At 41.0% G+C, this 22,552-nt stretch overlaps 1 protein-coding gene across 1 annotated transcript; it reads right to left on the bottom strand.

Annotated features, from left to right (window-relative positions):
* Positions 1 to 969: 969 nt before the first annotated feature.
* On the bottom strand, positions 970 to 22,446 carry OSTF1 (osteoclast stimulating factor 1). The gene is made up of 10 exons (XM_075411185.1): positions 22,267 to 22,446; positions 12,949 to 12,995; positions 12,259 to 12,309; positions 12,112 to 12,175; positions 8,231 to 8,284; positions 7,672 to 7,779; positions 7,143 to 7,192; positions 6,949 to 7,027; positions 6,381 to 6,479; positions 970 to 3,517 (listed from the first exon to the last, which is right to left on the bottom strand). The coding sequence occupies exons 1-10, from the start codon at positions 22,298 to 22,300 to the stop codon at positions 3,459 to 3,461; spliced, it is 645 nt and encodes a 214-aa protein (XP_075267300.1). The 5' UTR covers positions 22,301 to 22,446; the 3' UTR covers positions 970 to 3,458.
* Positions 22,447 to 22,552: the final 106 nt, after the last annotated feature.

The following is a 22,552-nucleotide window of genomic DNA, read 5'->3' as shown; positions in this document are numbered from 1 at the left end:
CTTATGCCTGTCTCAAGAAGCAGCAGATGGCCTGTCACTTTTTATTCTTACTGCTCTCTGTTCTGTTTCAATAGCTTCATTAGGAGGTGGCAATGGCAAAAAACAAATCTTTAATTCAGTGATGTATGCTTCATACTCAAACACCAAACTTTTCAGTTATGTGCTACAATGATCACAAGGTCAAACTAACTTGCTTTCAGCAATCTTTGGTCCTTGATATAAAACTCAAACACAAGAAACATGATGCTGCCTTCAGAAATTACAATTCAGGGGGCAGGAAGAGTTCTAAGCTGGAGTGTGTGTTAGAAAAGCGACCACTCAGTTTAAATATCTAATGTGACCCTAACTGTTTTAAGCAAATTACATTTCACGTCATGGCACACTTCAGAGCTGAATTCAGTAAGGTGGGCTTTGTCTTAGTAGAACAGCATAATACTCGAAGATTATCCACATGGACTAGCAACTATACTAAAGACAGTTGAAGAAGTGTCCCATTTTCTTTCCTAGAAAACAGGGATTAAGCACTTGATTTTTGATGAAGCAGGCAGAAAATTTATTGTTTTAGTCTGAAAAAGCCTCAAATAAATCCAAACAATTTCTATCCCCTAACAGCACAAATTCTAACTGGAATATAGCTGATTTTCAATGGAAAGGCACACATGTAATTCAACCAGAAGCACACAAGATTGAATATCCTTCAATATACATCATGAGCTAGACAACTCTTGTTTTGCTGCTCTTCTTACAAAATTATTCTTATTGTTACAAATCTGAATGTTGCTGTTCTTGGAAAGAGTGTTAAATTTATCCAAGAGCCTGTAGTGACACACATTGGAGAAAAGTAAGGAGAGTAAGCAGGTTTGCATAACTGGTAAGATATTGTATCTTCTTACTCCAGCTGTAATTGTCCTGTCTTTGCACAGGACCTACTTGCTCTGTTTTTTTTAAATCAAAACTTAACTGCTAGAGTTAGGCTAAAAGCAATTTATTGCCTGAAAATTTTCACAGTGATTTGTATTTCACAAGATGAGTAGACAGTTACATGAGCAAAAATAAAGTTGTGAAAAAACAAAGCAGGAATTTTGGTCCCAGAAACAAACTACAGCACTCGCTAGCTGCCTTGCGATGTAAATATGCCTCCTTCAGGACATTCCAGTAATGACCTCACAGGCAATCTTTGGGCCCAACTTGTGCTTCTGTTACCATTCTTCCCTTGCAGCACCTAGATCTGTCTGCCAAAGAACAAACGGTCTTCCGGCAGCAGCTAATTTCACAGATGTGAGCATAACATTAAATTTTTAAATCAAATGCTGCCACTAACTTGCAGGATGTTGAACCCATGGCAGCAAAAGACATCATACTAAGAGTTACTTATGAATACAACTCTGCCTCCAAAGCTTCATAGAGTGACTTGGGAAGAACCATTCCCTCCATGACCTCTGACACTGAAGAATTTTAACCTTGTGAGCTTCATTTATGCAGGAAAAAGACTCATGTAACAGACACACGAATCTTCTTGCTTCTTTAGCCCCTTGTTACAGGTCCTTTTTTGCTTGCACTGTGAAATTGCATCATGCTAATCAACAGCACGCAGCATAACATGTGGCTTGACTGTGGTATGTGTCTGAGTTAGTAAAAATAGCTGGCTGATGAAATGTGAAGCAGGACAGTCTTTGTCTATTATGAGTCATGTTCAACAATTGTTCTAATGAAAGCTAGAAAGAAAAATTTGGTGGCTTCGGTTTTTATTTGTTCCCCTCTAGGATCTTCAAGTTCACACAAAATAAAACATCACTGTTCAGTTGACCACGGTATCTCACAGAGCTGAAAGATTTGTTCTATGGTTTTAACACTTGAACAGTTTAGAATTATATCTGCAGATGACTATTTGTGCAATGCCTCCATTTGTCACAGTTCCAGTCAATCAAACACTGCCTTCTTTGGTAAGTGCTCATTTAAAACGCTTTACACATATCTAGTTCTTTCCAGGATAATAAAAATACAAAAATCTGGTTCAATATATTTTTAAAAGTGGGATGTTAGAGTGCCCTAGACTTCTTTTTATCTCTAAAATACTTAGTGTGATTTTCATTTATCCCCAGTCTTTCACAAGAGCTTTTCATTTATCCCCAATCATTCACAAGAGCTTTTTTTTTTCCCTTTTTTTTTTTATTTGCCTTTTTTTCTTTCCTTTTTTTATTGCCTTTTTTTTTGTTTAAGTATCACAGACTGTTGGACTGAATCTGTCAAAGTTGCCAATATGGAAGTTAGCAACAAAAACTGAATATGAGATTGTATCTCAAGAACTTGTAACATTTTCTTACTGTCACAGTAAGGAGATATCCCTCAGTGGGGTATAATATTTAGCCACAGCTATCTGAGCAGTCTGAAGGAAGTACTTATCTTTTAACTCCGCAGGGAAGTTTGAAAGTCGCTCAATTTATTTTTTAGTTCTCTTTAATTCACAGGAAGAAGCAACACTTTTTTAAAATGTTTATTCAGCTTCAGATATCTCTTCTAAGGATACCTGTGGTATATTTCATATACATCTTCCCTCATTCCTTCAAACACTCTTAAGCTCTGAGGTAATTTAGGACTAAATACAAGAACCTTTTTAAAAAATAAAAGCAAGAGATCAGTAAAAAAAAATTTTAGGCAGGATAAATAGAAAAATATTTTGTCTTCCTTTCATTATGAATAGTTTCAGCATAATGCACTTCAAAAAGCAAAATAATCAAGTCACTAAGTCCAAAATTAAGTGTATTTCTCAAGCAAAACTGACTTAAGCTAGCATTTCACCTGAGTTTACATTTCAGGGATTGGGCCCATAGCAACAGAGAAGACAAAGCATCCAGTGGCAGATCGTCCCATGTCATTCTACCCCTTAGAGGGGTATAGGAAAAAATGGGGGGGAGGGGGGAATTTAAAAAAAAAATTTTTAAAGTCAAACCTGGCCTTGCTGGCTCCACGTGGGCAAAAGATGGTCACTCTCTCTAGCAGCATCTCCACTCACGCCTGTCAGCCAGTACTGACTCTGACAGTATTATCTTATCTGCACACAAAATCCAGGGAGATTTTGCGAAATGTTAGCAATGGAGTCCTGCTGTCCCAGTGGGACCTTTCAGTTTGAGGAGTGTATTCCAGAGACGCAAGGCACTTCCTGGGAAGGCCCGAGGTGAAATCTGTGAGTTTAGGAGACGGTCCTCTACCCATGGAACGGTAAGGGCATCCCACACATCCTCTGTGAGATAATTCCAAAGGAACTCTGATTTAAAATTTAGCATCTTCTGGCATACATGAAGATTATTCTTTTGAAAAGCATGATTTCACCCTCTCATTTATATGCTATATTGGAAGAATGCAATACTCTAAGTAAGATATTTTTACAGTTGTAAAGATACATTTTGGGAATGACATAGGCAATGCAAGTGATAGTTCTTTAGGCTGACTGGAAAAAGCTAATCGGAGTCTTCATCGTCGAGATATTCCTCTGCATTACTTAATGTTCGGACCGTACCTGGAAAGAAACAAAGCTCTCTTAATCTAGGATAATATCAGAAAAAGCCTCACACATCTGCAATGCTTGCAAACCAGCATCTGAGAAACATGATTCCTCTGTCACTTAGCCCCATCTGGGCAGCCCTAACATCTCTATCTCAAAAGGCTGGATCTCAAAGGTAGGGGGCTAAGCCAGTAATCAAGTTTCCTACATATGAGATTTAGTCTGTTCGTGACCTTCAAGAGCCATCTTCTGGCTCCCTGTAACCTGTGCAGCAGAGTTGGAACTCTTTAATTCTGTTTTCTGTATATATTACCTTTAAATTGCAAAGGAAAGGATGGGTGAGTTGGTGGAATAGCCTCTGTGGTTCTGAGTGTCTATCTGGCTGCCATTCTCTGCTTAAAATCAAACACACTCCATCTATTCTCTCCCCTCCCTCTTTCATCACCTAATTTTTTTCCCTGAATAAGTATTTCTTAGATCTACTCACAAGCTTTTGTTTCTGAAGGATAGTAAGCAGAAAACAGGAATATTAAAGTATATTCACCAGACACGCAGCAGTGCCTGGAGAACTACATCTGCCTTTGGGACTGTACAAATATAAACAGCATGGGATTTTTGTGATAGATGATTATTTGCGTAGAGAGTTTCAAATATATGGGAATAGGAATATGGATTATATATAATGTATATTACATTTTATTACTGAGAGCCAGGAACCACAAGATCATAGTCAGTCATAGCTTTGCAACAACATATTAAAACAAAGTACTAAAAATATCAGGTACAGACACAATAAGACCGACAAAATTCACAGAAGTTGTAACCATGTTATCCTAGACTTCTGGAAGAAGAAAAATGAGTAAATTTAAAACTGCCCTGCTGAACTGTTTTGATAAAAGAAATTCAAGATAAAGATTTTTTTTCCTTTTGGAGCAGGAAAAGCAGCAAACGAGAAAGGAAAAAAAAAAAAGAAAGAAATTGCAGAGCCCTCTGCTGTAGGGGCCATACTTCAAGAAAGGACAAATCCCATTTCTTCTGTAAAACAATTGTTCCCTCCTTCAGGGGCACAGATGATAGTGTCTTTTTGCATTTTTGTGGCAGAGTTTTAATAAATTTCATTTCTTAGAATATATCTCAGCAATCGTCACATTTGAATGTGTGTGTATACACATAAAACACAACACTGAACATTTAAGTGGAGGCACAGTGAGCTTCCTTAGATAAAACAAAATGTTTCACAGATGGACAAAGCTAGAAGTGGTATCTAAATAGGAACAGATTTGAAACCGGGGGCAGGAAGACTACTGATACAGGACAGAAACTCTGAAAAAGAACAATGGTTTCACTAACAGACACTGGAAATACTGAAATGTAGAATCAATAGACACAGAAGAATGAAATTAATAAAAATAACCATGAAAACACAAAATATAAGAAAAGTGTACAGATCAGTGGTGTCACAGAGATTATAAAAGGCCAAATTAAGAAAGCAAAACAAACAAGGAAGCTAATATTGAAACTGCAGTTAGACTGAAAACAACGGCTCTTATATCAAGGCAAACAAGAAAAGATAGTGTGCAAGAGTACCAGAGACTGGTGACAGATGAAGTTACTAAGGATGAAATATCAGTCAGCCATGAAACAAAATTAATTTAGAGGGAGTGCAGCAAATGCACCAGAAGCAGAAGATAGGTTACCTACTATCAGAAAATGAAACACTACAAACAATTATTAGGGACATTATAACACAAAATACTCCTGTACCAGGTGCCTACAATTGACAGGAAAAGATTAAATAAGTTCTCCTAACAGGGATTAACTTACAACAGCAAAAAAAATGGAAACAGAAGAAATTCTGCCCTTTGCTACAACTGCTTTCTTCAAAGTCAAAACTGACAGAAATAATTTATCAAGGTTTTATGAGAAATCCTGATATTACCTCTACCAAAAAGCTGGACACTATATTTTCTGCAGCTGCTTTTCTTGGCCTTCTAAAGCTGCAGTCAGCTATTCCACCATTTAATTCCCATAATCGCTAACCACCCACAGGTTAGAGTTCCCTCTGTTCTCACTAGCCCTGCGATGATACATTTGCTAGACTGCATGTACCACTGATACAAGCTGTAACTCTGCCTGTGTTTTTAAGTAACTTCTCATTTCACGCATAATTCACCTAAGGTTTCTGTCCTAACTTCAGCCTCCTGAAAGCTACAGGTAACATTAATTATGTGATACTGAACCATTTAGTCTTTGTTCAGCTTTTTAAAATAGCCTTGTATATCTTTAACTCTTTTGTACACAGACACTGTGCTACTAGGAGAGATGAATGCAAGTAGGAGGCAGTGAGACTATTTTGATAAACACCTGAAAGTATTCTTTCTTTCTTTCTCTATTAGAGAGTCACTCAGAGACATAGGAATAAGAAATTAAGAAAAAGTGAGCAATCAGAAAATAAAGAGACGAGTGTCTGTTGGTGCTTATTTGGCTTAGTTTGGAGGAACAGACAGGCATAAGGGGGAACATACCACACTGTACTGGACACTCTTACCCTGTCACTTGTGGTATACTGTTTTTAAAAGTAATTGCCACCCTTCCTTTCCTTCTGTCCCTCCACTCTGCAGTGCCTGTCTTCCATTTCCTTCCCTTCCCTTGCTACTTCCACATCTTCTGAACTCTTTTGCCTCTTGCATTTTATGTGGAGTCAGGAACTCTGCTGAACTAACACTCTCAAGTGAACCCTTCCACGCACAACTCTTTGCCCATGTAGCTCCCAACCGGTAACTGGTTTTTATGGCTATTAGTATATTGATATTTGGTTGAAATACTAAGTGTCCTTTAAAACAGGAAAAACGTATCAGAATAACAAAAACAGAAATACCTGCACTCTGTTTCTTCTTAAGCAGTGAAGCACAAGCTGCATTGGTTGCCATGTCTAAAGCCAGTTTCTTCTCATTGTTCTTCAGATCTGTTCTTGCCCCTTTATAATAGAAAATTTTCATCATGAATCACTGTTCCAGCAATTTCTTGAGCAATGGTATTACAATACAAGTTGCAGCTGCATGGGTAGAACAGTAATGGACAAGGGAATCTCATATGTGGACTGCTCTGAAGCAGCCTGAAAGTTATAGATGCTCTTCCACAAGCTACAGTTGTCTAGGGAACTCGCTTGGCTGCTCTCCCTTTCCACGAAGAAGATGCCATTGCTGTTCTGAGGTTAAGTGCCTAATTTTGTCTGCAAAGCAGGATGAAATTTATCTTGAGCAGGTGAGATGTCTACTTTCCAAACAGCTGACAGAATTTTCTGCAAGGCTTATAAAGTCAGACAGGTAAGCTGGCTAAGGACTGTACCTGGGTTATAGGAAAACAGTTAAAAAAATACAGATTAATAAACATTCATGAATCTAGTCTGCCACACAGATTGTTGAAACCTTGGTGAAGATCTTTACCCTTTGCCAGCAGCATCTCTACAATATCTGCATAACCTTTCCATGCAGCGGCATGCAAAGCTGTGTCTCCCAATTTGTTCTGTGGAGTTAGAGGGAAAAGCAACAGGATTAAAATAGAGCAAAAAAACGTTCAGCTTGTAGCAAGGGTGAATAACATCACACCTCTACTATGAGGGTCTGTTGGTTTAACCTACCTGTTGGTTTAACTCTAGGTTTGCCTGGGTAAACAGAACATCCACTATATCTGCAGAAAACAGGGGAGCCAAAAATAAAGAGAAAAATTTATCAGAAACAAAATAGCATTTTCTGCATTCAAAGTATAAATGTAAATTTTGGTTAAGATTCAATGAAAGAGTGATCCAATCAGCTAATGAAAATCTTTAACAGTCAGACTGCATTGAGTAAACAATGACTAGTCACAAAGAAACGATACTGTACAAAGTACCCAAAACAATACAACACTTCTTTTTGGTCTGTCCTTTTTCCCACTCTGCTTCTAACAGTTACACAGATTAGAATGCCTGCATCAAGAGCAACAACAAAATACACAGCATTTGATGGAGCTGACCCTCCCTTCTACCTTTAACTTTTCTCTTAAAAAAAACAGAATGACATTAAAAACATCCTGGTTTTATTCTTTAGAACTGCAATTTCAGAAATCATAGTCTAACATGCAAATCAAGAAAATCAGAGAACAGTCATTTCATATTAATTCTCTGATACCTTTGTGGCCTCCATGGCACGCCCAGTACAGAGCTGTGTTCCCAGCTTTGTCTAAGCCATTGACTCCAACTCGATTATCCAAGCACTCTCTCAGCCAGCTTAGGTTGCCTGAAAGACAAATTCAGTTTTGATGATTTTTTTTTTTCCTTGAAAAGTCAACAGAACCATTAAAGACTCATAGTTCTTTCTGAACTGTGTCAGTCCTACAAACTTATGAGGAGAAAAAATGATTAGCAGCAACACTTATAATTAATAAAACAACCAGTCCAACTCATACCAAACATCTTTTCTTCCACTTCCAGAAGACTTTTAGATCCTTATGTAGTTAAATGGGTGGTACCAAACTCTTTTTCTGTGTACACAATTGCAGAGTGGCAATTCCACCAGGCTGTAAACCAGCTCAGCTTCTGAAAGCTGCAAAACTTACCAGATAACTTGATCAAGATAGCAGACAGCCAAAACAGATAGGACGTCTTCATTCTAAATATATCATTATTTTGGGAGAAAACAAACCAATCATCCTTTAGCATTACACAACTAGAACCCCAATCATACTTACCACGTTTGGCAGCTTCATGCAGTGGGTTATCAATAGACTCAGCTTGCTCTGCCACTAGAAGAGAAACAGAGAGCAAATTCTAACTACTTCTGAAACCGAACAGATGTTTGACACCTGCCTGGAAATAAAACTTTGATTTATTCCAGACGAACCAGTCATACATATTTGATTGTAACGTGGAAGGGGATTTGTGAGTGATGGTCTAGTCAGATGCACTTCAATTTCCTGTGTACGGGAAAGCAATTCAGAGAAGAGCTTGTGAAAACTTCAAAGAACAGCATCAAATTGATCAGTGGCTGCAAGCCACCAGAAATCTGGCAATCTGGCAGTATTTCATCTTGTTACTTCCCTTTCTACACTTGTAGGATGGTTTTGAGCAGTTGCATGTGGCTAGGCTTTCAAACTACAGCTTGCCATCTGTAGCTATGAGTGAATTATTTCCAATGGGTCTGTGAAGGGTAACTCAAAAAATTAATAAACTGTCAATAGGCTTTCTATTTGTTTTACAGAGATTATTTACTTTCCCTAAAAGAGAAGGTCTGCAAATCAAAACTGCGTCAACAACAAACGTAGTGAGAAGTAGATTGAAGTTCAGGCTTCTGTAGACCTTTTTATCATCTCATAAAGCTTTAGATTTTACTAGAGAGGAGTAGCAAACAGTTCCCGGTCACCGTGCTGCTGCGACAGCAAAAAGAAACTTAACAGCATTGTGAAACAGTTGGAAGTGGGACCATGATCTGGAAACTCTTTTTTGAAAAAAATTCTTTTTTTTAGGTGGAAAACCCTGTGACTACTTTGGGTGCAGGCAAGTAGGACAGTGTACAATCTGAGATGATTAGGCTCTCTGAGCCCTTGCACTATGGCTTGTTACAGGAAGAAGGGAGAATGTGAAAGGGTGTTCCTCAGATCACTGTTACTGTAGTCAGATGTAATGCAAGCAAATATAATGTATGTCTGTTACCAGAAGTACAAGTTTCTAGACTGTTGTGGCCTGTCCAGATCTTTTCCTACTTTGGTGTGCTCCTCCCATAATCACAGAATCACAGAATGTTAGGGGTTGGAAGGGACCTCTGTGGATCATCTAGTCCAACCCTCCCGCCGAAGCAGGGTCACCTACAGCAGGCTGCACAGGACCTTGTCCAGGCGGGTCTTGAATATCTCCAGAGAAGGAGACTTCACAACCTCCCTGGGCAGCCTGTGCCAGTGCTCCGTCACCCTCAGAGGGAAGAAGTTCTTCCTCATGTTCAGACGGAACTTCCTACGCTTCAGTTCGTGCCCATTGCCCTTTGTCCTGTCGCTGGGCACTACTGAAAAGAGTTTGGCCCCATCCTCCTGACACCCACCCTTCAGATATTTGTAAGCATTTATAAGGTCCCCTCGCAGCCTTCTGTTCTTCAGGCTAAACAAGCCCAGCTCCCTCAGCCTCTCCACTTAGGAGATATGCTCCAGTCGCCTCATCATCCTGGTAGCCCTCTGCTGGACTCTCTCCAGTAGCTCCTCATCTTTCTTGAACTGGGGAGCCCAGAACTGGACACAGTACTGCAGATGGGACCTCACGAGGGCAGTGTAGAGGGGAAGGAGAACCTCCCTCGATCTGCTGGTCACACTCCTCCTAATGCACCCCAGGATGCCATTGGCCTTCTTGGCAACATGGGCACACTGCTGGCTCATGGTCAACCTGTTGTCCACCTGGACACCCAGGTCCCTCTCCGCAGAGCTGCTCTCCAGCAGGTCCACCCCAAGCCTGTACTGATGCATGGGGTTGTTCCTCCCCAGGTGCAGGACCCTGCATTTGCCTTTGTTGAACCTCATCAGGTTCCTCTCTGCCCAACTTTCCAGCCTGTCCAGGTCTCGCTGAATGGCAGCACAGCCTTCTGGTGTTATCTACCACACCTCCCAGTTTGGTGTCATCAGCAAACTTGCTGAGGGTACATTCTAAATCCAGGTCGTTGATGAAGCAGTTAAACAAGACTGGCTTGTCAATGCTTTTCACTGCAAGATTTCACACGCTTGTCTCTCCAGTTGTCAATAAAATAGAACACAAATGCTAGATTTTGATATTTCAGTTTAAAAAAAAAACTTGTGCAGTGAACAGAATCCTAAAGCAGATTGGGAGAAGCCAGTCCCAGAGCAGACAGCCATTACAGAAGCAGAACATACTAGTCATACTGAGCTGTGCTTGTTGTACATAGCAGAAGGCATTAACACTAACAGCACCATCTCAAAAGCCTAAAAAAAAACTCTGTCTCTAGAAAATTCTTATCAGAAGTTCAGTAATAAATATTTTAAATGCAGATAACACTGATTGCATCTTCATCAGCTTTTCCACTCACAGTGTTTTCAAATGCGTTCCTTCAAGCCCAGCTATATGGAGCACAAGACCTCACCAGAGACTCAGTAGTTTCAGGTCAGTTTCCACCTTTTGCAAAAAGGTTGTAGCAGAGCACAGGAGATCACAGTGTTTCTATGGGTAAGACTGAACCTAGGCAGTCCAAATGGTGGCAACCAGCACAAGGAGGCCTTTAGGAATTTTGCACAGTTTGTCTAAATCAGAAGATATGTTCCTGGTACTCTTTATTCATAGGGTCTGAAGAGGCTTCTGTTCTGCTTACACACGAAATTTTTGCAAATGTGCAGACAGAGACAACATCACCCCACACCCCCCTGCCTGGCCTCAAATGGAAGTTAAACTTTTGCTCAGATAACTTTTCAGTAAAGCAATCTGGAAGGAACTTTTCCAAACTGAATTAGTAAGTTGTTGGTTTTATTTTAAACGTAACACACTTCAATGTTCAAAAGAAATTTCAGTGTAAGTAAGCACATGCAAACTATTCTTATATATAACACTGACCACCTCTGGCAGATGGCAAGAGTACAATCAGGCTGGAAGTCACAAACTAAAGTGAAATTTGATGCCATGGTCTCAGTAACTGCACCACAGGCTTCTATTCATGTATTTCTAATAACAACAGGTCAGGACAGAGAATCATAGCATCGCTACCGTAATGTCTCCTAGTGAAGAAGGGACAACATGAAGCAACCACAGTTACCAATGTATTAGCAGTTTTGACACAGTCTGCCTCACGACACTGCTACTCTGCCTACATTTCCTGGTAGGACTCGGAAGAATTATGCCGTATTGTCTGTACTCATGGCTCTACAAAGTGATTTTGGTTGAATCTGAAAACGCAATTCCTATTCAGTCCAAACAGGTATGGGATATTTAATGTAGTGCAAACCCCAAGACAACAATGCTCTTTTGTGGCTGAATATATTCATTAAAAAGCAAAAAATGGCAAACAAAACTGCCCTATTACTTAAGTTGGAAAAAAAAAAAAAGAAAAAATCAAAGGAGGTCTACAGAATTGGTCACAATCTCCTCTACCATCCTGTCCATGTGCAGGTTTACTTAACAATTCCAGTACTGATCATCTGTCTCTGTAAGAAGCCACCCCATGCTCTTGATCTCAAAGCTACTAAAAGCTGCAACTGCCCATCCTTACATCTACTAAAAAAAAAGGCAATGTACAGACTCAACGAATTCTAAGATACTCCTAACGAGAAGATCTTAAAAACTGAAATAGAATTTAAGCCTATCAGTTTCATGTGCCGTCTGTAAAACCATCCTTTAGATCCAAGTGCTCTTCCCCTCAAAACTGAGAATATCTATTGCAGATACCCGCACAACCAGAAACACAAACACTTGGTAAACTCAAGCTCTCTGATCAATATCGCAGATGTATTCTGAAATATTCTGGTAGAGGACTGTTAAATGCCAATACTGTGATCAGTTTTTCAAAATAAGTGTACCCGTTATTTTTATCAAGTGATCTCCTTTGATTGTGAATAATCTTACCAAATGAAAATATTCTATACATTACCATAGTTGCTTGGAATTAGTCCAGTTCTCCCTTTGCAAGTTCCTTTCCACCAATTCGTATCACTCTGCAGAGAAGAGGGAAAATATTTTACAAAGGATATGCTGCATCTCTGAAGTATTCTGTCTGTATGGGGTGTCTTAGACTTACCATGTCTGAGATGTAAATGATATCTCCTTCTTCAAAGTACAGTTCATCTGGCTTAAAAACAACAAAAAAAAAAAAAAAGGCAAGTACACAAAAAGCTGAATGTGTATACCTAGGAAAAACAAATACCCGGATAACACAGAGTACATTCAGCTCTTCTTTCAAAAGAACAGTAACTCAAATTCTCTAGCAACTAGATAACAGCCTTGCAGTCTTTCATACATGTCTACAGCTAACTTTGTGGATCTATGACCTTCCTGACAACTAAAGACGACAACTGTGGCCTTTCCAACAGAGCACTGCGCAACAAAAGCAGTGAAATGTATCTTGTGTTTGTAATTTTCATCCCCTTTTTTGGTTGGTTTTAGTTCACCAAATCTCTTAGTTCCTAATTATCTTTACTGCCTTTCAAAGAAAAGAAAAAAAATCACTACAATTGCTGATCTTAGATTGCAGGTAACTGATAACAGAGAAGAAAACATGATGCTTTTAAAAAGAGGTAGACTTAAAAAAGGAGAGCGATAATTAATCAGGCAGTTTTAGTCACATTAAGAACTGATATCCATCAACAGACTTTTTCATTGAAAACACAGTACAGTAAGTCTAACAGGCCAACACTAGCAGAACTGAAGAAATGTTACGGACAAGATTAACATCAAGCTTCTCAAAATCCTAAAATCTAGATGTACTTACTGTTCTGGGCTCAAACGTATACAGGGCCCTGAACACTTTAACCTGCCCTAAAAAACAGAAAAAATAAACAGTATCAGTATCACGCCTTCTAAACACAGCATACACATACAGCCCTCAAATCCAAATAAATTCCTTTCCTTAACCCTTAAAGCTGCTGGCTGAATGAAATTGTGCTATGCCTCTGTCAATGGAAACCGTAATGAAAAGAGTCAACCCAGCAGCACAGGTTCTGAAGGAAATGGGCCAACTAATAAGCTAAACGTAAGTTGTCTTTTGTGCACACCTAACATGGTCTTCATAGTTCACCATGCCCGTCAACTATACTGTTGCCATCAATTTCTAAGGCAAAGTGTAGTTTCAGTCACATACAACCCCACATACTCATACATGTTGTATACATTTTTATTGATAATGTATTTGTCAAGGAATATAGAATTAAGGAAAGAATAAAGAAACAAAATAATGACTAATGTCTGCTACATATTCTCATGCTTACTTGTAGTCATTACTGATTAGGAAAATAATGCAGTAGCACAGAAACCAATGTATTTAAGAAAAAATTACAAAAGGTCACGAAGTCCTATTTACGGAATGTAGAACTGACATGGTGTTCTGTTCAGATGCTTAAAATAAGCTAGTGTTTACAACTTCACTAAGCAGGCAATGCTTATTTTAATAGGGCTGTCTTGAAGAGACTGTCCTCAGCATCCAAGCCAAGAAAAGAAAATTTTAATGCAGACAGGTACAAATTTAATTGCATAAACTGCAAAAGAAGCATCCCTATAAACATTTTTTAAAAAATTCAGTAAGGATACATTTCAAGAGCACCAAGCAGAAAGTATAAGATGAGTACAGGGGAAGGAACATGTACCTTACATATTTTTATCAGCTGAACTGCCGAATTCCACTGAACTCCATGGTGAAATATATTATGCAGGCATTTCTGTATCGTCTACTTTTAAATACCCGAAGTCCTAAGTATGTAGGTTTGCTTACTTTTACAGATTTTAAGTATGTAGCTGTACTTCAGGTTCTTATACTGTACTTTACATGTTTATACAGCTTAACTTGTGATTGAAACAGTATTTGGTCCATCAGGACAGTGCATTACTTAGACCACACTTAGCCCACGCTATTTTGTTTCCTCAGAGAAACTGACGAACTTCGTGCCAGACATTAGTACTGCGCAATAAAGTGTGCACACTCAAAATAATGTGTAGCGTATTATATGGAGACAACTGAGTAACGAGAGAGCAGGCTTTCTTACATCTTCAGAATAAGCCTTTACCCTTCTGTAAAGAAGACCTTTGCTAGAAATTTTTCTGCCTGTTTTTTGTTAGGTGTAGTCTTCATTACTGCAGTATCTAAAAGCCTACCCACAACAGTGATTGTTTTAGAAAGTTAACAGCTTTAGAAATGTCAGTCTAAATATACATATATATATATACACATATATATGCTGACAGACTTGAGAAAGGAGGATGGTACTCAACAGTATAAGCTGCCATTTTGAAGCATACCCTACAGTCCTAAGGTGGTTCTTAAAAGACGTTTTCAAACACCTCTGCATGTTCCCTAGCAAGGGCCATGCCGCAGCACATGTTTATGAAGTGGGATTTACCAAGGCATAACTACTAAGCGAAACATTTCTGCAGCCCTCTGTCTCAGTTTTTCTGGGGGCTAAGTGTACATAAAAGTATAACCACAGAATTAATCCCTGTAAACTTTCCAGATTGCCAAATGCATGTAGACACTGTACGTATGATTTTTCTTCCAACATGTAACTGTATCCTATACTCCTCCTAGATCTTCTGTTTCAATAACACCACAGAATTTCAGTTGGGCTTTGCTGATTCTCTCTCTCACACAGCAGCCACTTCCTAGACATTAAAGGTCCAACATTTCTCAGACCTTTGCCTCAGAAACTAAATACCTGCACTGTGGCAACAGCTAAACAGGGTGAAAACTCTGTTCTGTTTGTTACCTATATGGAAATGCTGAACAAGGACAGTAGACATGACTGTGTCCTAGATCCAAGAGCTTCACAAGGAAATGTCTAAAGCGCTGCTGAGGAGAAGGCAGACAACAACCACACACGAAAATAAGAACAAGAGATGACAAAACAGGATGGCTAACAGAGTACTGTCCCTTCTCCATGGTTTTCTTACACAGACAACAGAAAAATGCAAGACAGGACTGCACGCTGACGAGTGGTGACTTTAACCATCACTCAACAATCTTCAAGGTTTTATGTAAGTAAAAGGAGGAAATGGACAACAAAAGAGGAGAGTAAGAAATATTAAAAGGGGAAATGAGGAGATGGCAGAAGACAGGGAAAAGCAAGAAATACAGATTCATGTGTATCATATGTGTTTCCTGTAATAACGCTGTGCATCTGTATCAACAGGTTTTCTAAAGCTATCACAGCCTAAGGGGAGGAACAGAAGAATGGAAACACTGGTGCTGGTAAAAGTATTCTGAAATGTAGTTTAAACAAAAGGCAATTCATGGTTGGTTTTTGCTTGGTCGTTTTTTTTGTTTCGTTTTTTTAAATTCTGTACAACTGAAACGGAGAGTTACTTCCCCAAGTGTCAAGCTGTGGTGTCACACACAGCACAACACATGCTAAACATTTTCCTGTGATGAAATACAAGGTACAGATTTACATCTACAGAACCGAAGGTCTGGTTAATGTTAATTTTACAGTATCTTATTTGAGAGTTAAACACTACACATTATTGGCACCAATCTTTTAAATATTTCTTGATAAACAGACATTAAGCCCGGTTACATTGCCGCATTTAAAAGCTAAGAACAACAGGACTTTAGCACTTGGCATGGCAACTATTTGTGCCAAACTTTATGCAAAAAATCAGTCTAGAAGATACAAAATAACAAAATGTAAGGATGCAAAGGGCACATTAAACTTGAATCCCTGTTCTGTCAATACCATCAAATTGTACTTTTCTAGGCACATGAGCACCCATAATCACCTGAAGTACTTCTATCTGGCAATGCCCATCCCTAGGCATGCAGACAGAACTACAGTTTGCATCGGTGGGTGTCCCTTGGAATAAGCAGCAAGAGCTAAATGACTTCCTGTGCTCCCCCTCAGTACCATCTCTCCACTACAAACCACACTGTAAGATTCATGTAGGATGGAGAACTAACACATTGGCATTGATCTGAACCTACCAAAGTTGACTGACTGCACCTCCCCACCACTTACTTTTAGAGGACAAAATAACTAGAATACAGAAGATGCATGTACCTTTTTACGACTTCAAGGCACCAGGCAAACACTAATGACTTTATTCTCAGCATGACTAATGAGAGGAATATCCCTAAAGGAAATGGAGGCACAGCACAGTGATGTCCCCCACAATAAATCTCTTTCTAATCACAAGGACAAATCTAAATGGTTCTTCCTTTCAATCCCATACTTTAGCCATAAGGCTGCCTTTTCCTTTCTCATAGAATTTGCACTAAACATCTGCAAAATAACTAGGATTTTACTGTAGGGACAAATAAAAAAGGTAACTTCCTCCACATACTAAGCAGGTACAAATATTCTTAGCATAGGAACTACCCAATCCACAATTTGCCAAACCCTCCCTCAGCAACACAACAGGGTAAAGGACTCAAACGAACAATTCTCTCCAACTAGCAACATAAAACAAATGCTTTTAAGAAGCTGGGCTGACCTCATGCCCTTTGAATTATTTTGGATAACTTCTCCTGTAACCTTCTCCTGCTTGTATCAGGAAAGGAAACAGCCAACTCAGATTTCTAACATGACTCTCTCCCAGCTAAATGCATAAAAGTAAAGAAACTGAGGTGCTAAACAGAAACCACAGCTTAAACATGCATCTTCTAGTACGTACTGAACTGAAACACAATCACTGCTGTGCTTTGTAATACAAAGTAATAAAAAAGACCATTTTCTCAGAAGACTAGGAGCTTTTTGTTTCCTCCCAGTAATTTTGAGGTTATTTTTAATTAATTGCAGTATCATTAACAGAAGAGTGTTTCCAAAGAACTGCTGAGTGTTTTCGTAACAAGGAGTTACTGTTTCTCTCACAGCTATGCTTTTTTTTTTTCCCACTTCCTTGCTGTTCTTTTACCTCAGCTTCTCCATACCATCACAGACACTATCATAAAGTCACCCCTTTTACTCAACTCGTCACTGAAGTGTTCTCTGCTTTACTCTTTTACTCTTATTTGCTTTCACCCTTTAAAGAGAGGAGACGGAGAGAGAGGAGACGGAAAAAAGACGGAAAAAAGACGGAAAAAAGACGGAAAAAAGACGGAAAAAAGACGGAAAAAAGACGGAAAAAAGACGGAAAAAAGACCTCTCTCTGCATGGCATTATTTATCTAGATATTTCAGTTAGGCTGAACTTCCAGCACCAAAGGGGAGGGAAAGCAATTTTATCAGCTGTCAATTTATATTACTCCCTCAACCGAAAAAAAAAAGTACTAGGTGCAAATGCCATTTATTTCAGTTAAGAAAATAATCACGGCAGGAAGTCAACGTTCACCCGAGCTACCAAGGCTTGATGCCAGTAGACTGATATGAGTCTTTTGTTGGCATTTCACACCTTGCTTTGCCTGCCATAGACAGACACAATCAAATCTCATTGATGCAAACAAGGTTCTACAAACCAGATACTGACCCTGATGCAGCATCTTTTCATTACCTATATTCAGAGTGTGCAGCTCTAGACTACCAGAAAAATCAGAACTATTAATTTAGTTTAGATAAACAGACTCACTGAGTGTCACAAAGCACTATCAGTGCCTACAATACAGAGAAAGGGATAAACTCTGTGCTCTAGAAAATCAGAATTGGCCATGGTCATCTACCGATAAATTGGAAGACTTCAAGTCTACCAGCCTCTATAAAGGTTCAAGCCAACCCTGGGCTAACTGTCATCAGCCAGCCTCCTCCTTGCTCCCATAAGGCTGCACAGAAGCAGCTGAGAATCAGGTAGTCTCTCTAGCAGCAACTTGATTGAAAACAACTCATTTGAATCCCTATCTGTAACAATTGGACCAAAACAACACAATATGTATAAGATTTGGGATGTGGGGAAGAAGGACAGTTTGCATGTTCCAGGGCCTATGTGGGTTTTACAGTCTCCTCCCATAACATGTATAACTGGGAATATTAATTTTGATACACATTTAGATTAATTGTCTGACGGAAGTGAGAGGCATCTTCTGCCTGACCTCACAGAAAGCATGGTGGCAAAAGGACAGTGTGCTTGTTTTCTCAATGTTGGCCTAAGAACCTGCAAAGGAATTCTACAACCTGGCAACACCAGCAATTCAAAGTCACAATTTTTTGGTCAAGTGACAATATCAAAGGTAAGCTGCAGATCAGAATAATTTGTGATACGCTTGCAGTTTGCTTTAGTAAGTAAGGAGATGTTCATGTTATGATCTGCATCTATCTTAGGAGACGTGCAGTCTTATCAGAAGGACATTATGGCCAGACTGAAACACTTTTTTCTGGCTTCTCAGGAACTAGAAAATAAGGTGCTTTACACCCAGACCTTCAAGCAGAAATAAAAGTAGTGGAAATACCTTTTACAGCAGTGCAGCTTGTATTTTGGCATTTTGCTCACAGGATCCTGTACAGAGAGACTCAACGAAGTACAACACAGCATTTAACAACTGCCAATACTCAGATCAAGAAGAGTGGAGTCCCCACTAGTTAGAGAACCATCTTCCACTTCTGAATAGTGCTTGCTAGAAAGGGGAACTGAACACAGGGCAATATAACTCAAAGGGGAAGGAGGGGGGAGGGTGTGTTAAACAAAAAAACAAACCAAAAAAGCCTAGAAATCTGTTTAGGGACATGCTGAAAAGAATGCAAAGGGCAGACTGGTGCCAGTGTAGACGACAACCTGGGGCAGTCCAGGAACAATTAGGGACTGCACCAGTCAGCATCTGGAGTGGAAGGAACAAGCAGCACTTGTTTACAGAAAATCAGAATTAAGAACATTCCCACAGAAGATGTATGTGAACACAGTTTCACAAATTAATTTTGACGGGCATAGTTTGATGCTGAAATCTTCTTACCAATTTTATTTCTGCAAATACACAGAATGCCTTCACTTGTAGGAAGCTTGTTTGTGGCCCCAGCAACTGGCAGTAAGAACAGAGTTTGGGGTCAGAAATTAAAGTTTAAAATTCATGTTGAAATCAATTGGAACTACTTAAATGTTCCTCTGATGTTTTTTTCCATCCTTAGAGCTGATGACCGCAGCATAACTCCCCACATTCACATGCTCGTATCTGCCTAGCTAACAGAAACCTTTCTTTGATGACGGAAGAAACCCAAACCACCACCTAAGCCAAATTTAAGCCTACTGCTAAGTACTTAGGAATGCAACTCAAAGCAGGTCTTCCGTTCCTGTGAATGCTGTCACTGCTCCTACTTTACCTAAGAATTAAGCTGAAGTGAACTTAATTAAGACAAAATATGTATGTTCAGCATCCTGTTTTTAACTGTGATAGCTACTAGTGACTGCAAAGTCAACAGACTTACTTTAAGGTAGTCACCCTTTATGTTCCATATGTTATGTTTCCTCCCCCCTTCCTTCCTCTCAGCTGGAATAGTTTAAAACAGCAATTTGCTTGGGACAAAGACTGGTCTTTCTCGATAAAATGTAAATGTTGCAGTGACTCTAGGCCACGACCAACAAGCATTAGTCTATCTGGAGAACATGAAAGTAAGGTTTTTCTAGAATACTAATATACCACTTTAATCTCCCCAAAAACTGTTGCTGCACACCAATCAAAACCAGATAACCAGACAGTCTTGTTTTCTCTTCTGTCTTGTCTTGAATTGTAACATTTCAGCAGCAAGGCAAGCAGGCTTCTGTTCCCTGACACAGGTTATAGCCCAGTTTATAGATACTCATCTTACTTCCTTATACTTACTTATCTACCTGATAATCATCAGTGAAGAAAAAATAACACAGCTTGACCAAATGCACCAAGACATCCCACCAACTGCAGCCTAAAAGCCACCAGAAGCGAGAGCATTATGCTGCTGCAGCAACTATTTCACCACAAGCAGTTCCTATATTTATCTGTCTTTGATCAGCACATTTTAACATCTACCACCCCGAGAGACTCAATGACAGTACCATAGGTATAACTGATATCATAGACAGAACAAAGCCAGACATACAACTACAGAAATATTTCAGAGTACGCTAGACCACAGTCCATTCCTGAAAATGCCTTGCAGCATCATCCATAAGACTTTATCTCTTCCAAAACTAGGGATTCGGCAAAATAAATCTCACTGCCTTAATCAGCTCTGACAGCCACTAGCAAGAGAGTCTTATTCTCTTCCTGTTCCTTGTTCAGCCATTTGTTTCTACCCATTTCCTTTCGCTGTGTCAAGCACTCATGTGGTAAACCAGCTCAGGAGGTTCATTAGACATAAAAATAACCTAACATAAAAGTGAGAGCACTGATCCAGCTTGCCGTGTCACTAACTGGAATGAAAACGGTACGGCAGGGGCAGGGTAGAGAGGGTAGAGAACCTGTCCCTTTGATGGCAGTCTGCACTGTATCAGATCAGGCATACCACAGAACTGCACCCCAGCAAACTAGTGAGAGACACCTAGTATCAGACATAACATGTCTGAGTTAGTCTGATAGCTCCTGCAAGTGAGGTATAACTAAAGTCTTTCACTCCTCAGGAACCTTAGGTTAAATTTAACTCATCCTTTTACAAATCACAAAACTGAGTTATCAACTTCATCAGAAAAACCTGCTCTTCTTGCACATTTGGCTGTTAAGAGCAACACCACACCCTTTCAGAAGCCCACAGATTTCCTCAGTGCGGGTGTTCAGTGACAGTCCACAACAGCAATGCTTCTACTACTGTCTTTTTCACTGCAAGTAAGCTGTTTTCAAAGAGGCTTGGCAAACTGCAGGGCACAGGAAATTCTTCCCAGGATGAAACTCTACATTCAGAGAACTTTAACAAATTTTGCTTCTGTGGGGTAAGTCGAGACTGATGGTTTAAATGGTCTAAACCAGGTTTGCACTTACTTGACTTCAAATAAAATGTTTTATAAGCTGTCTAGTTAAAAAAAACCCAATTACGTTACACATTTAACTATTTCTAAGAAACATCAGTATTCCAAACACTATTCTAAGTGTGAAAAACACTGAAATTCAGAGGTATTTAGGAATCAGATAATCATATTTTGGGAGACACCAACTAGTCTTATCTACTTAATTACATTTACAATGAATTTCTAAGTAAGAATTTCACCTTTCATACCGGGAGGTGATGTGCAAACATGATGAACAGCAACTGCATTTTCCAGATCAATTCCTTATTTAAAAAAACAAAACCCTAACGGCTTAACTTTTGACAGAAGAACGTATGTTTACCTGAAAGATGCCGTTTCTATTCCAAGGTTGAAAACCGTGCAACTTCCAGTGGCTTTTCAATATATTTTTAGAAAAATCTGTGATCGCCATTACTTTTTTAAAACGAACTTTGCACTAAATTTATCTGAAAATGGAGCAGGGGCAAAAACTTATGCATCGATGACTAAACGCGCCGAAAAGGGCAACGCGCGCGTCTGCTCCGGAACGCCCAGGGACGCGCCGAGCGCTCGGCTGCCGGGAGCCCCGCAGGGGGAAGCGGCGCGGGCACGGGAGGGGAAGGGCGCAGCACGGGGCTGTGCCACAAAACCGCTGCTATGCGTCCACGTACTGCTGACCCACGCAGTCCCGGGGCAAACCTCAGAGCGTTCCACCGCCGCCCCCTCCTCCACAGGCTGCAGGGCTTGCTGCCAGCTCCAGCCGACGCAAGCTTCCCCTCGACGGCAGCCGCACGCCAAGGGCCCCGGGCACCCCGGCTCCAGCGCCGGGGGTCTCTGCGCAAGCCCACGACGCGGGGGGTCCGCCCGCGGACGGCGGCTCTGCCCCGGGGGCGCTCCCGAAGCTCCCCTCGAGCCCCAGCGGCCGCGGGATTCCGCCCGGACACGATGCCTGCGCGCCGAGGGCAGCTCCGCGGGCCGCTCGCGGCAGGGCCGCGGAAGGGGCCGCCGCCGCCGTCGAGCAAGCGGCGCGGAGGTTAATGGCCGCGGGGCGGCGAAACGCGGGGGTAGGCGGCCCTGCCCCGCTCCCCTCCGGCCGGGCTCCCGGCTCTGACAGCCCGACCCAGCTCCCAAACCGTCCACGTGTCAGCGGGCAGCTCCGCGCCCCGCGCCGACCTGGCGCCCCCAGCGAGGCGGCCGGGGAACGGCGGGTCGGGCCGCCCGGGCCCCTCCCTTACCTGGCTTGGCCGGTTTAGGTGGCGGCTTGGACATGGCTGGGGCCGGTCCGAGCGCAGACGGGAAAGCGGCGGGGCGGCGATCGGCTGCCTGCGGGAGGGGCGGGGTACGGCGGGCGGCGGCGGCGCAAGCCCTCACCAGGCTCTGGGAGCGGCGGGCGGGAGGAGAGATGAACGGCGGAAGGAGGGAGGGGCGGGAGCCCGAGACAGCGCCCCCCAACGGCAGCGGCAGGCCCTTCGCCGGCCCCAAGGCGCTTTCCCCAGCCAATCCCCGCGCGCGCCGAAGCTC

This window comes from Opisthocomus hoazin, chromosome Z (genome assembly GCF_030867145.1).
Source record: "Opisthocomus hoazin isolate bOpiHoa1 chromosome Z, bOpiHoa1.hap1, whole genome shotgun sequence".
NCBI lineage: Eukaryota > Metazoa > Chordata > Aves > Opisthocomiformes > Opisthocomidae > Opisthocomus > Opisthocomus hoazin.
Note: the sequence above shows the minus strand (reverse complement) of the source record. Positions and strands in the feature narration are given on the sequence as shown.

Bases quoted from the DNA above. Each gene is read 5' to 3' on its own strand.
- OSTF1 (XM_075411185.1), bottom strand. From the start codon at position 22,300: ATGTCCAAGCCGCCACCTAAACCGGCCAAGCCAG. The intron at 7,193-7,671 runs GTATCAGAGAAT...TGTTTTCTGCAG, and splicing joins GTGCCATGGAGGCCACAAAG to ATATAGTGGATGTTCTGTTT. The intron at 3,518-6,380 runs GTATTTCTGTTT...GTTTCTTTCCAG, and splicing joins TAAGAAGAAACAGAGTGCAG to GTACGGTCCGAACATTAAGT.